General features: G+C 42.9%; 1 protein-coding gene across 1 annotated transcript; it reads left to right on the top strand.

Moving 5' to 3' along the window:
• The first annotated feature begins 12,717 nt into the window (after positions 1-12,717).
• Positions 12,718-13,625, top strand: LOC147883702 (protein VAPYRIN-like). The gene has a single exon (XM_087399134.1). It carries the CDS (start codon positions 12,718-12,720, stop codon positions 13,615-13,617), a length of 900 nt encoding a protein of 299 aa, XP_087255260.1. The 3' UTR covers positions 13,618-13,625.
• The last annotated feature ends 953 nt before the right edge of the window (positions 13,626-14,578 follow it).

Genomic DNA, 14,578 nt, shown 5'->3' with positions numbered 1-14,578 from the left:
TCCTCCTGAATCTGTTTTGCAGAAAGTAGGCATCAATTCGCTGGTACCATGCTCGTGGAGTCTATTTCAGCCCGTAAAGTGCCTTCTTTAGTTTATAGACTTTACCTTCTAAATCGGGGATCACAAAACCTGGTGGTTGTTCCATGTATAACTCCTCCTTGAGATCTCCATTCAGAAAGGTGGGTTTTACATCCATCTGAAACATGGGCCAACTTCCCTGGGTTGCTAAAGCCAAAACATTGCGAATTGTGGTAAGTCGAGTTGTGGGAGCAAAGGTATCCTGATAATCAAAACCATGTACCTGTGCGAATCCTTTTGCCATGAGCTGAGCCTTGTACTTATCCAATGTGCTGTCAAACTTGTACTTGGTCTTGTACACCCACTTGGTTCCGATTACCTTGTGTTTTGGTGGTCGATCCACAAGGTCCCAAGTGTTGTTCTTCATTACGGAGCCATACTCCGACTACATAACCTCCATCCACCTATCATCACCCTGTGCCTCTTCAAGACACTTGGGTTCATCAGCACGGATCACCTCTGTCATCAAAGCATAGTTGACCAAGTGTTCCTGTGCTCTTCTTTGCTCCTCTAATCTCTTGGACCAGCGGTGTTCGGATGGTTCCTCCTCAATGGGTGGAGGTTCTCTATCATCCAAAAGCTGCTTTACCCACTTCGAGAATGGCCATTGCCATTGTGGTTCTGCAGGCTCTTCTTCCTCTTCTTTATCTTGAATCCTCCCAAGAACCATTGGGGGAGTTCGGTGTGCTGTTAGTGGTTGTACTGGATGGATATCCTGGTCCTGGTTGTTTGGGAAGGAAGCATCCTCCTCTAATTGATGCGGTTGTTCTGAGAAGACCACATCGCAACTTACTATTACCTTCTTGGTAACAGGGTTATAGAGACGGTAACCCTTTGCCTCTTCAGTGTAGCCCAAGAAAATACACTTCTGGCTCTTCGGTTCCCATTTGGTCCTATTAGCATCAGGGACATGCACAAAACAGTCACATCCAAAAACTCTGAAATGTGTAGTTGAATGTTTCTTACTAGAAAAGGCCTGCAGTGGAGTCATCCCTTTCACAGTCCTCATGTAGCTACGATTCAAAATGTAAACTGCCGTGTTACATGCTTCAACCCAGAAAGTCTTTGGCAAATCTTTCCCTTTCATCATACTCCTGCCCATTTCACAAATGACGCGCATCTTGCATTTTGCTACTCCATTTTGCTGTGATGTATGTGGCAGGGGTTTCTGCCTCTTGATCTCGTGACTTTTGCAGTAACTTTCTAATTCACTTGATGTGAACTCTCCACCTCTATCTGATCTCAACTTCTTCACCTTCCTCCCCTTTCTTTCTCGACCATTACATGCTATTCTTTGAGCTTACTAAAATCCTCGTCTTTAGTCTTCAGGAAATATATCCATATCCTTCTACTATAGTTGTCGATCAGCGTCATGAAGTAGTAGGAACTACCCAAAGCTTCCGTCTCCATCTTTCCGCAGAGGTCGGTGTGAACGAGCTCTAGAGGAGCCTTTGCCCTACTGGCCTCTTTAGGAAAGGGCTGCCGATGCTGCTTGCCCATCATGCAAGCTTCACATACATCGGGCAGATCTGTAATTTTTGGTAGGCTTGCAATCATTCCACTTTTATGTATCTCCTTTAAAGAACTAAGGTTTAGATAACCAAACCTCTCATGCCACAACTTAGTGTTCTTCACATTGGCTCGAGCACTGAAAGCTGAGAGTTCATAGATGTTGTTGTGCCATGTACCTTTACCAATGACCTTCCCTTGAAGATCCAAAATCTGTGCGCCATTTTTATCGAATTGAACTTTGAGGTCCCGATCCGTGATCACAGAAATGGACAAGTAGTTCCTCTTGATATCTGGCACATAAAGAACATCGGACAACTGTTTTATAGCTCCATCTGACTTGAGAGCAATCATACCTTTTTCTTTTGCTGGACATTTTGCATCATTGCCGATTGCTACCATGATGTCATTCCCTATCGACTATAGAGAGGTATATCAATCCTTCCGACTAGTCATGTGGCGTGATGCACCACTATCAATAATCCAAGGTTCATCCACAGGTACATGAACTGCCTCTATGCAAATCTCCTCAATTGCTATGAACAGCTCTATTGGTACTGCCTACGTGCTGTTGCTGGACTCTTTCTTTACTCTGTTCTTCTCATCTGCAATCTTCTTCTAGCACTCATTCTGCTTGTGCCCTGCCTTGTTGCAATAGAAGCACTTGATCTTCTTCTTTCTCTTTTTATCATCAGAAGAAGATGGGTTACCAAAGTCCTTACCCTTACCTTTCTTTGATTCAGCCGAGAAAGCCGAATCTTCTCCAGTCCTCATCTTTTGACGCATCTCCTCCTCCAGAAGCATCGTGCTGAAATTCTCAAAGTTGGGCAGATTTCTATTCTGCATATTCAGCGCCGTAACAAGATCGTCATACTTTGGTGGGAGAATCCGTATGCACCTTCGTGCTAGATTCTCGCTGGTGATGGTGATGCCAATCGCAGTCATCTGATCGCGCAGATTCTTCACCCTGGTGATGAACTTCTCTGTCGTTTCAGAATCAGATAGTTTCTCATTCACATGTTGAGTCTCCAGATTCTAAATCTGTGTTTGATTCATGGTCTCGTACCGATTTTTCAAGACCGTTTATGTCTCCTCCACTGTGGTGACATGTTGAATTAACGCCATGACAGAATCACTTACACTGTAGACAATAGAACACAGTGCATCTGCATTTCTTCTTGTCATGCGAGAATCTTGTTTAAGGATCCTCAATCCACACTTGCTCACACTCAAAAATGCACACACTAAGATTATCGGAAGACGCCATCATCATTGGGCTTTTGTGAATGGACTTTGAGATTGCCACTTGGACCTTTTCTATTGTGATCGTAGCCTCTAATTGGAGGTACATTATTTGGTCACACATGATTCAGGGGATGTTCTATCAAACTTGCTCCCTACGACAATTAAAAAGGAGTAGTTTATGTAGTCATTTGCAAGGTTAGTAGGGGTAAAACTACCTTCATACATTTTCTTCAATGACACCCCTGGTCTGAGTTTGACTATAGCAAGTGCTAGCGAATCAATTGCATATCCAAAGTACATGAACCATCAAGAGACCACTTAAAAATTGCCAAAATCTTGAGACCCAATTATAATATCATGGTGAAAGGTTAAAAGAAATCAATAGATATGAACCTAGATTATCAAACTTAGGGAATGTAACCAAGTGTAGAAGGGAGATTTTGGAAGAAAAGTCCCATATATGCATGTTTTCATTGTTTAGCAATCTCCCCGTTAACATTTAACAATTTTGAGAATGAACAATGTTTCAAAACTATTCATTCAATGCTAAATGGATTAAGGGATTTGGGATATATAAAAAATTCACTTTCTAATCAACCAACATGTCTACATAACTAACAGAGCTAAGAAAGAGTAAATTATGTTCAAAATTTTGATGATAGGTGTAAGAAAGGAATAGTAGGCCTTGGTTCCTTATAATCATCTTGGGAGAGCATTTGTACATGAAACAAGATGGAGTTGTAGAAGTATTTTGCCTCTTTCAATAGCCTTGTACAAGGACAAAATAGATGACTACCTCATTAGGAAGGGTTTCCTTCAATTTCTGGACTTCACATACATATTTGAGTATAGCATAAGTAGTGTGAATATTCCATCTATCCTTTTTGTCTTATGGGGCATCATGCATGTTTCAGATTCTCCTTTGCCAAACTTTAAAGTCTATGACTCACATTTATCTCACTATGACAACTTACCTCTACTTATGGGCATGGGACTCCATGTGGGAACATGTAAATCAAAGAGTTCAAACAAGTCAAAGGATGTATGGTGTCAAGTTGATGACACGTGAATCACCTTATGTGGCATGCCATGTAGCCATATTGATCAAAAGAATTCAAATATGTGTAAGTCATTTATGATGTATGTGTAGCTTCCTATGATATGAAGGTGAAACAATGAGGTTAAGGCTCCCATCTTGGAAAAACTAGAAATTAGCCCAAGTGATGTAATCATATCGCAACTTGTACTCTACCATTATGTCCAACCTATGTTTACACATTTCTGAACGCAATGTCCTTTTCATCCATGTACCTTTGGTCGTCATGAATAAATTCTCTTTTGTTTATGTTTTCTTTCATGGGATCTCATTTGGTTCATCAACTAAGCTCTACTTGGGCATGGGCTCTTCCAAGAGATTCTTCACACCTTTCTTCTCCTCAATTTGCATAGCATATAGGGGATGCCAACATTCACATGGGATCTCAAAAAATTAGATGTGAGGTAGGTTGTTAACAATGCTGCAATTGTGAAGTCTTCAACTGAAATACACATGATATTCCTAGAAGATTCCAAAAAAAATTTATATAGTAATTTCAAATTCATTGTTCTACTCGCATAAAGGCCTACATCATAGAGCTTGTGGACAGACATGACCAATCTTCAACTACTCACTAACTCTACTCCACCCCAACCCTAACTAGGGCTTGACCAAGCTCGTGGGGAGACAAGGGAGAGACATGACCAATCTAGAACTACTCACTAGTTCTACTCCACCCCAACCCTAACTAATGCTTGACATTTTACAACCCAAACTAGTATAACTCTACACTTCCTTTAAGCTTTTACCAATATTTTCAAGACACATACTACTTTATAGTCTCTATACCAATGTCCTAGCATCGTGTTTAGAAAGATCTGATCTAGTATGTGTTTCTTCCTATCCTCCTTATAGCTAGGCATTGTCTCTTGATAAACTTAAGTGTCCCCATGTGAACTAAACATATGCTTTTGAACCTATCACAAGGTGTTATAATAAATTGTGTATGGCTTTAGAAGGAGGGAATATAGTTTGTTCATCTTTTAATGTCAAAACGCCTCCAAAATGCACACATGAGGGGATGGAGAAGGAAGGATAATCCTTGTCTATTGCCATCCATAGCACATGACTCTAAAACTTTGAAATGTGCAGCTGAAGGTTTCTTACCAGAAAAGGCCTGCAGTGGAGTCATCCCATTCACAGCCTTCGTGTAGCTACGATTCAGAATGTAAACTATAGTGTTACATGCTTTAGCCCAGAAAGTCTTTGGCAAATCTTTCCCTTTCATCATACTCCTACCCATTTCACAGATGATGTGCATCTTGCGTTCTGCTACTCCATTTTGCTGTGATGTCTGTGGCGGGGGTTTCTACCTCTTGATCCTGTGCTTCTGCAATAACTTTCGAATTTAGTTGATGTGAACTCTCCACCTCTATCTGATCTCAATTTCTTCACCTTCTTCCCTGTTTCTTTCTCGACCATTACATGCCATTCCTTGAATTTACTAAAAGCCTCATCTTTAGTCTTTAGGAAGTATATCCATATCCTTCTACTGTAGTCGTTGATTAGCATCATGAAGTAGTAGGAACCACCCAAAGCTTCCATCTCCATCTTTTTGCAGAGGTCCGTGTGAACGAGCTCTAGAGGAGCCTTTGCCCTGCTCGCCTCTTTAGGACAGGGCTATCGATGCTACTTGCCCATCATGCAAGCTTCACATACATTGGGCAGATCTGAAATTTTTGGTAGGTCTGCCATCATTCCATTTTTATGCATCTCCTTTAAGGAACTAAGGTTTAGATGACCAAACCTCTCATGCCATAGCTTAGTGTTCTTCATATCCGCTCGAGCACTAAAAGCTGAGAGTTCGTCGATGTTGTTGCGTCGTGTACCTTTACCAACGACCTTCCCTTGAAGATCCAAGATCTATGCACTAGTCTTATCGAATTGAACTTTGAGGTCCTGATTTGTGATCGCAAAAATAGACAACATATTGCTCTTGATATTTGGCACATAAAGAACATCAGACAACTATTTAACAACTCCATCTGACTTGAGAGCAATCATATCTTTTCCTTTTGCTGGACATTTTGCATCATTGTTGACTACTACTAGGATGCCATTCCCTACCGGCTATAGAGAGGTATACCAATCCTTGCGACTGGTCATGTGGCGCAATGCACCACTGTCAATGATCCACGGTGCATCCACAGGTACATGAATTGCCTCCGTGCAAATCTCCTCAATTGCTACAGACAGCTCTACTGGTACTACCTGCGCACTCTTGCTGGACTCTTTCTTTACTCCGTTCTTCTCATCTGCAATCTTCTTTTGGCACTTTTTGCTTGTGCCCTGCATTGTTACAATAGAAGCACTTGATCTTCTTCTCTCTTTTTATCATCAAAAGAAGATGGGTTACTAGAGTCGTTACCCTTACCTTTCTTTGATCTAGTGTAGAAAGCCGAATCTTCACTAGTCCTCGTCTTTTGACACATCTCCTCCTCCAAAAGCATTGCACTAAAATCCTCAAAGTTGAGGGGTGGATTTCTGTTCTGCATATTCAACATTGTAACAAGACCGTCGTACTTTGGTGGGAGAATGCATATGCACCTCTATGCTAGATTCTCGCTAGTGATGGTGATGCCAATCGCAGTCATCTGATCACGTAGATTCTTCACCTTGGTGATGAACTTCTCCGCCGCTTCAGACTTGGACAATTTTTCATTCACGAGTTGAGTCTCTCGATTCTGAATCCGCATTTGATTCGTGGTCACATACTGATTTTTCAAGACTGTCCATGCCGCCTCCGCTGTGGTGACATGTTGAATTAATGCCATGATAGAGTCACTTACATTGCAGAAAATCGAACACAGTGCATCTGCATTTCTTCTTGTCCATGCGAGAATCTCATCCGCAGTTTGTACTATCTGTTGTGCTACATTGGCCAGATTTGGGCTTCATGTGCACCCCAGTAGTAGTGTCCCAAAGCTCATATGCGCATAGGATGGTCTTCATCTCGAACTTCCACAGTGGATAGTTAGAGCCGTCCAACTTTCTACTTTCGCCGAACGGTGGGATTCGTAGTCTTGCGGGTTGGGCCATCTCTCACAATCTGCTTGCAAAAAGAAACACACTACCAAATCTTCTTTCTAGAGTCCAAGCTCTGATACCATGTAAGAAAATAATACAACGTCTGTGCTCAACAGCAGATAACAGGATCTCGCACGCAAGAGAGAAAACATATAGTATGGAGAATCAAAAATTTGATTACTGTACAACTTATACAATAGATGGTGCTGCCTCCCAGTCATGCACTCCTATGAAAGAAGCTTCGATGGCGTGCTGGAAACAGTAGAAGATGGAGGCTGGATGCTAAGGAATCAGGGTTGCTGTAGCCAGTGATGAAATGGGATTCATGGGCTTGCTCTTATATAGCCACTAGTTGTAGTCAGTTGGGCTCAATTGGGTGATCGACCCAGTCCGACCAAAATGGCCGACTGGGGGTCATCGGTCTCGAAATAGGCCATTGACCACATGATAGAACCGGTGCGCAAAATAGAGCAACTGATCTACGGTCGCCGTTTGGCCCACAGCCATCCGAGATAATTTGGGACTTCAAACGGGCACTGCAACATGAGAGTGGGCTGCCCCAAGAAATGCTCTATCTACCCTCAGTGCGGTTAGTCATGGGATGCCTTCCCGCACTTGCATGTAGCCTAGTTGGCAGTGTGCTAACTCCATCCAGCCACTCTTGCACTCCCATGTGCCATAAGATCCTCCTCAGCCACACTACTTCATAAGCAACAAAACATGTTGCCTTGTACTCAGCCTCAATAGAAGACAATGCCATTGTTGGTTGTTTCTTTTACTGATCCAAGAGAAGATATCTGAACCTAAAGAGAAACAATATCCAGAACTAATTTCCTGGAATCAACATCTCCAGCCCAATCTGAGTCACAATGACTAGCCAAGGAAGTGTTTGTATCATAGGTGATGCCACAATCAAGAGTGCCCTTCACATACCTGAGCACCTACTTCCTTGCATTTGCTTCTTGGAGAACCTGCTCAAAACGCCAACATCAAAACTGATGTCTGATCTGGTGTTGCACAGATAGATGACACTGCCGACCAACTTCCTATACCTCTCGATGTCTGTTGGTGGTGAGGCATCCTCCATAGACAACCTCACATTTACCTCCATAGGTGTAGCTATATCCTTGCACTCGGACATACCAAATGCCTTCAAGATCTTCCTGGCATATTTCTACTGAGAGATGAAGATCTTGCCTAGATCTTGCCAGACTTCAATCCCCAAACAGTAGTGCATCAAGCCTAAGTCTACTGTCATCTCAAACTCAATCTCAACGCCTTTCTTATCTGCTAGATCATGTCTTCATAGTCATCTGTAATAAGGAGATCATCCACATATAGGACAATAATAGCAGATTTTCCACGTTTCATGTATACATACAAGTTAGCATCTAAAACACATCTTTTGAAGTTTAATTTATGAAAAAATTTATCTATCCATTGGTACCATGCTCTTGGGGCCTGTTTTAGCCCATACAAAGCCTTCTTGAGCTTACATACCTTGTTCTCAGAATGGGGGGCCTCAAACCCTGGTGGTTGAGCCACGTACACCTCCTCCTTGAGGTCACAATTCAAGAATGTTGATTTAACGTCCATTTGATAAACTAGCTACTTTTTATGAGCAGCCATTGATAGTATTGTGTGAATAGTGGTCATTCTGACAGTGGGAGTGAAAGATTCATGAAATTCAAATCCTTCAACCTACGAAAATCCTTGTGCAACTAATCTGGCTTTGTACTTTTCCAAAATACCATCAGCCTTGTACTTTACCTTCCAAACCCACTTGGTGCCAATAACATTTCTATTAGGTAGTCGATCTACTAGCTCCCAAGTTTCATTCTTCATGATGCTATCATATTCTACTTGCATAGAGTTTTTCTAATCTCGATCTACAAGTGCTTCCTCCAAACTCGTTAGCTCCTTTACTTCTGTAATAATCTCAGCCATCAAGGCCATATTGACTATGTGAGTAGAAGCCCTCCTTTGCTTCTCGATTCTCTGAGACCGCCTTGGTCCATCTGCATGCTGCTCAATAGACATATGCATCTGGTTATCATGGTCGTAGAGCTACCTTACCCCATCGCGATAATGGCTTTTCAGGTGGTGTAACAATAGGTTGGTGACTCATACCTTCATCATCTGATATTTCCTCCTCCTTTATAGCTCCTAGGATAGGTCCATAGTGAATTACCTCTTCGTTTGATGATAAAATGGAAGAGCTCTTTTTTGCCTCCACTGCATGTGGGTGCTTGTTAAACACCACATCGCGGCTCGCTATGATCTTCTTTGCCTCTCGGTCATACAACTTATAGGCTTTCTTCTCATCACAATAGCCTAAGAAGATACATTTGGTGCTTTTTGGTTGTAACTTGTTTCTCTCTTTGTCTAGTACATGCGCATAGCATTCACACTCAAATGTTATGAAGTGGGAGACAGATGGCTTCTTACTACTGTAAGCCTCATGTGGTGTTTTACCTTTGAGTGCCTTTATATAGCTGCGATTAAGGATGTAAACCGAAGTATTGATAGCCTCAGCCCAAAAGAGGTTTGGAAGTCCAACACCTTTCAACATACACCTCCCCATCTCCACGGTGGTCCGCATTCAGTGTTCAACAACCGAATTTTGCTGAGGCGTATGTGGTGTCATTGTTTGTTGCTTGATCCCTTTGCTCTTGCAAAAATCTCCAAAGTTTGTAGAAACAAACTCACCACCACCATCCGATTTGATTTTCTTCACTTTTCTCCTTGTTTCATTTTCAACAAGTTGTAGCCATTCTTTCAATTTACCAAAAGCTTGAGCCTTTTTGCAAAGAAAGTACACCCACATCTTCCTACTATATTCATCGACAATCAATAAAAAATAGGAAGATTCCCCCAAGGCCTGTGTAGGCATCTTACCGCACAAGTCAACATGCACCAACTCTAGAGGAGCGTTTGTTCTATTCTTGCTTTCTTGTGGGAATGCCTTTCTCTGTTGCTTGCCCATCATGCAAGCTTCACATGGTTCTTTGATTTCTGCTACTGTAGGTAAGTGAGCAACCATACCTTGCTTTTGCATCTCCTTCAGCATTGCAAATCCGATGTGCCCAAATCTTTCGTGCCAAAGTCTACTTGTGCCCACTCTAGCAGTGGTTGTAAGAGCACTTAGCTCATACAGGTTGTTCCTCCTTACTCCTATACCAACAAGATTGCTAGCACTATCCAGAATTTTGGCACCTGTCTTATTGAACCTCACCTCATGGTCAAGGTCAATTATGGAAGCAACTGATAGCAAATTTCTCTTGATTAATGGAACATACAACATATTACATAGTTTCTTAACATCTCCATTTACAAAAACAAATGAAACCATACCTGTATACTCAACATAGTATTTTGCGTTATTTCTAATCGTCACGGTGATGGGTTCCTATAGAGGCTGCATGGAACAATATAGACCCTTTTTGCAGGTCATGTGACGGGAGGCACCACTATCCAACACCCATGAATAAGTGGTCAACGCTTCTTGAACTGAGGAACACTCTTCCTCAATGGCCAGAAATAGATCCAACTCTGCTTTTGCTGTGTTAGCTCTATCTCTTTTCCCTTATCTGTCTTCTTCAGGGTACCATTCTTTTCATCTGCTTTCTTGACCCAACAATCTGCAATCACATGGCTCTTCTTCTTATAGTAGAAGCATTCTCCTTGAAACTTCTTCTTGTCGCCCTTCTTCTTATAGTAGAAGCATTCTCCCTGAAACTTCTTCTTGTCGCCCTTTTTCTTTTTGTCATCACTAGTAGAGGACTCATCTTTGGTGGAGAAACCACCTTTGCCTTTTGCAGTGGTAGAGAACGCAGCATCCCCATTGCCACCTCTATCTCGAGCTTTAAGCCTCAATTCCTCCTTCATAAATAAAGCACAAAACTCCTCAAATGACAATGGTTGGGATTTCACTTAAGTGTTAAGCGCTGTTAGTAGTCTATCAAACCTTGGTGGACATATTCGGAGACACTGCCGAGCTAGCTCTTTGCTAGTCTTTAGTATCCCAACACTAGCCATCTGGTCACGTAGATTTTTGATTCGGGTTATGAATGCCTTCGTTGTCTCTCCTTCATTGAACTTCTCAGCTGTGAGTTGATTCTCCAGGTTTCGGATCCTTGTCTGATTCTGCATCTCATACTAACTCTTCAATATGTTCCAGGCCATAGTTACCTTAGATGAGCCTTAGATGTATACTAAATCAAGGTCAAAACATTATCAGTAGTACTTGTAACCAGAGCACACAGAGCATATGCGTTCCTGTGTTTCCAAGCTTATAGAAGGTCAGCATTAGGAGGTATCGTACTCCTTGGATTTGCTGGATCGGGGGTTTCTTGTGATTCTAGGTCAGTTTCCAGTACTGTCTCTAGAAGCTCATGCGAATCCATAATAGCAATAATTTTAAACTTCCATAGAGTGTAGTTCGTACCATCTAGCTTGCCTTCAGTGAAGGCTGGTGGGCGAATCCTCAACGCCTAGATTGTTGGTGCAGCTTGTGCAGCTAAAGCTGCTGAACTTGAGCTGCTTTCTATTGCCATTACTCCGTATGCTGTGGAAGCCCTCGCCTCTCTTCTACTCTTTGATCCTTAGAGCCACTTGGGCTCTGATACCATGTTAAATTACATGGCGTAGCGGAACAAAAATTGAATAAAGAATAGAGAGTACACAGCAAACTGGAGAGGAACAAAATTTTCCTTCAATGTTGATGTAGTATAGATGATGGCTCAGTCCACCCGTGCGCTTTCACAGTAGAACTTAGATGGTGATCTAGACAGATACTAGGTGAAGAGCTATTAGCTAGAAGATCTTATCTAATATGATACAATGGGCTGGCAATGGACTGGGGAGGTCGCCTCTTTATAGCTATGAGGACGGTATTTAGGGAATATTTCCTATACCGTCACCTCGGGGGCTCTCGTTCCTGAACCCCCACCAAGGGGACCCCCTGGGACCCCCAGCTGGGGACTAGTTGGCCCCCAGGCCCCAGCAAGAATAGGGGCTCCCACACAATCACCTTTCTACCATCAACAGTCTCATTTATAGACCTTATCTGACATGCAAGTTAGGATCAATCCAGTGTCCCGGGCTCACACATGGCTTCTCCTCATATGGAGACCTTACAACTTGAGCACCTTGGACCACTACTGGTTACCAGGAGAGTGGGACATTGAGCATATCTAACACTCCCATGCAGCACATGTCTATGTGGATTTTTACACAACCCCGCTCAACATTGCCTAAAATGTACCCTTAAGCATTGTCTCTGTCGAGCAAGTGCTAATAAAAGTGGTGTCATACAAGGTAAATGACAAAATAATTCATTATCTCTTAACAACTTGATCCACACAAAGTGACAAAGTCATTTAGGATCTCCATAAAGAGACAAACACGTGAAGCTAAAACTCATTACAATGGCATGAATTATCACTAATCCTAACATTAAATCTGAATAAAGTAGCCAACTTGACCACATGCATTGCAAAGAGTGGGATGAACCTCATTAGCACAAACTAATCAAGTTCATCCATTAGGAACTCCATACTTTGAAAGCTTCGAAATGAAATGCCAGGCAAGGACTTTTATTAATTTCCCTCTATTGTTGTGCGTTTAATATGTATAGATGTCGTTGATACCGAGGACGCGCTGTCATCGTGACCTTCAGCCAGAGAGAGAGAGAACGCGAGCGCGCGCGAAGAGACGCCGTGCGGCTGCTCTCCGGATTATGTAGACCCGACTGGGAGACGATGGACAGGCTCATCAAGGTGGACGAGACAGAGGTGTGCATCGATTTCCAACTTGGTTGTAAATGCCGCACAACCATTAACCTTACAAATCTTATGCACACACTGCATGTTGCATTCAAGCTGCAATCGACTTCCCCTGATAAATTCTCTGTGAAGCCTCCCAACGGCTTCATACCACCCCTTGGAAAGCAGGCACTCGAGATCATTTTGAAGCCACAGAAAGAGATGCCGGAATGTTTTCCCTGTTCGAAAGAGAAGTTCCTCGTGAAGTCACTGCCGGCATTGAGCGATAGTGGTAGCTTTCCTGAGAGGGTACCTGCGGAATGGTTCGCCGTAAGGAAGAAACACGTCTTTGTGGATGCGAAGCTGAAGGTGATCTACACGGGAGGAACCATTCTCAGACATCTGGTAGCTCGAGGAGACATCGAACCAGTCCTTCGGCTTTTCAAAAGGGACTCGAGTTGCTGCAACAACGAAGATGAAGTGGGCAGAACAGCTCTTCATGTTGCAGCTTCTGCTGGGGATGCGAGCATGTGCGATCTGCTGCTAGCGGCAGGTGCAAAAGAGGATCTGCCTAGTAAGGGTGGGCAGATACCCCTCTTGGAAGCGCTGTGCTCCGGACATAATAGTATAGTCGAAATTTTGCTGGGTAGAGGAGCAGGGGTGACTACTAAGGATCTTCAAGGGTGGACGGCGTTGCATGTGGCTGCGTCTTCGAACAACAGGAAAGGTGTGGAGCTGCTGTTGGAGAAAGGGGCCGAGGTTGACGCGAGAGATAACGAGGGCGCCACGGCTCTGCAATTGGCAGCCCGCGGGGGACATGGCGAGTGCGTGAAGATGCTTCTGCACGCCGGCGCAGATCCCGCCCTCCTACAACACGCAGCCTTCATTTCTCATTAGAGAGTTGCCTCTCGGAAGGAATATATCAGTCACGGGCAGATGCCTGCCTATTTCTCTTGGTCTCTGCCGGATTTATAGGCACATGCTTCGTGAGAATAAGAATGGATGCGATTACAAGGGTCAGGCAAGATTTGGCATTCAGTTTGGTTTGCCACATCAGCCGAGCAGACGCTCAAGCTGCCTTAAGGGCTTGTAAAAGGTCTCATGTGCCCAGGGTGAGTCAATGTATGTATGTATGTCCTATGTTAACATGAGCAAAGTAGGTACTCTTGGACGAGCTAATAGTAGGATGTTCCCTTACATGTTTCCCAAAGATGGAAAACTCTCTTTTGGGGTGCCTCTTGTGAATAATGCTTGCTCCATCACCATTTGTATCCTTACCTTGACTTCGTTTACTGATACTTCCATGTGCTATACTTCATCATCTTGCACTCTCTATTGCGTATCAGATATGTTTGTGCAAGGATTGCTTGCTAACATTTTATAGCCAATATCTTTTTGTTATCCATAATCTTCATTATTTAGATTGTCCTTCTAGTCCTTGATTGCCACTAGATCTACAAGCATCACAACCTCCTTTTGGTCTTCAAGCTTGAGCTCTACACCTTCCATCATCTCCCATATCCTTCTTGCCAATAGGTGCCTCTAGATCTTCTTCTTCAAAAGGGGGTAGTTGACACATCTTTAAATTCATTTGGAAAGGGCCATCGTACGAGATAGACTGTTGGAATGAAGGTTAAAACATTAAATATAGACAAAAGTACCTAGTTGAATATACGATCTTTTCTTCCATGTGAGGGGATTCTTCCTTCAACATTGGGGTACATCACAAGAGTGTGATATGCTCTTGATATGTGAGTTTGATACCATTGTTAGAGAAATAGAGCTTGCTTGTCATGGCAGGAACTCGGCATTTTGCGAGTAAGTTTTTGCGAGTTTTGATTAAATTTTTTCTATAGCT

This window comes from Dipteris shenzhenensis, chromosome 27 (genome assembly GCF_047967505.1).
Source record: "Dipteris shenzhenensis isolate YYH24624 ecotype China chromosome 27, Dip_SZ_1.0, whole genome shotgun sequence".
NCBI classification, from domain to species: domain Eukaryota; kingdom Viridiplantae; phylum Streptophyta; class Polypodiopsida; order Gleicheniales; family Dipteridaceae; genus Dipteris; species Dipteris shenzhenensis.
The sequence above is the reverse complement of the archived record's forward strand: the minus strand, read 5'-3'. Positions and strand labels throughout refer to the sequence as shown.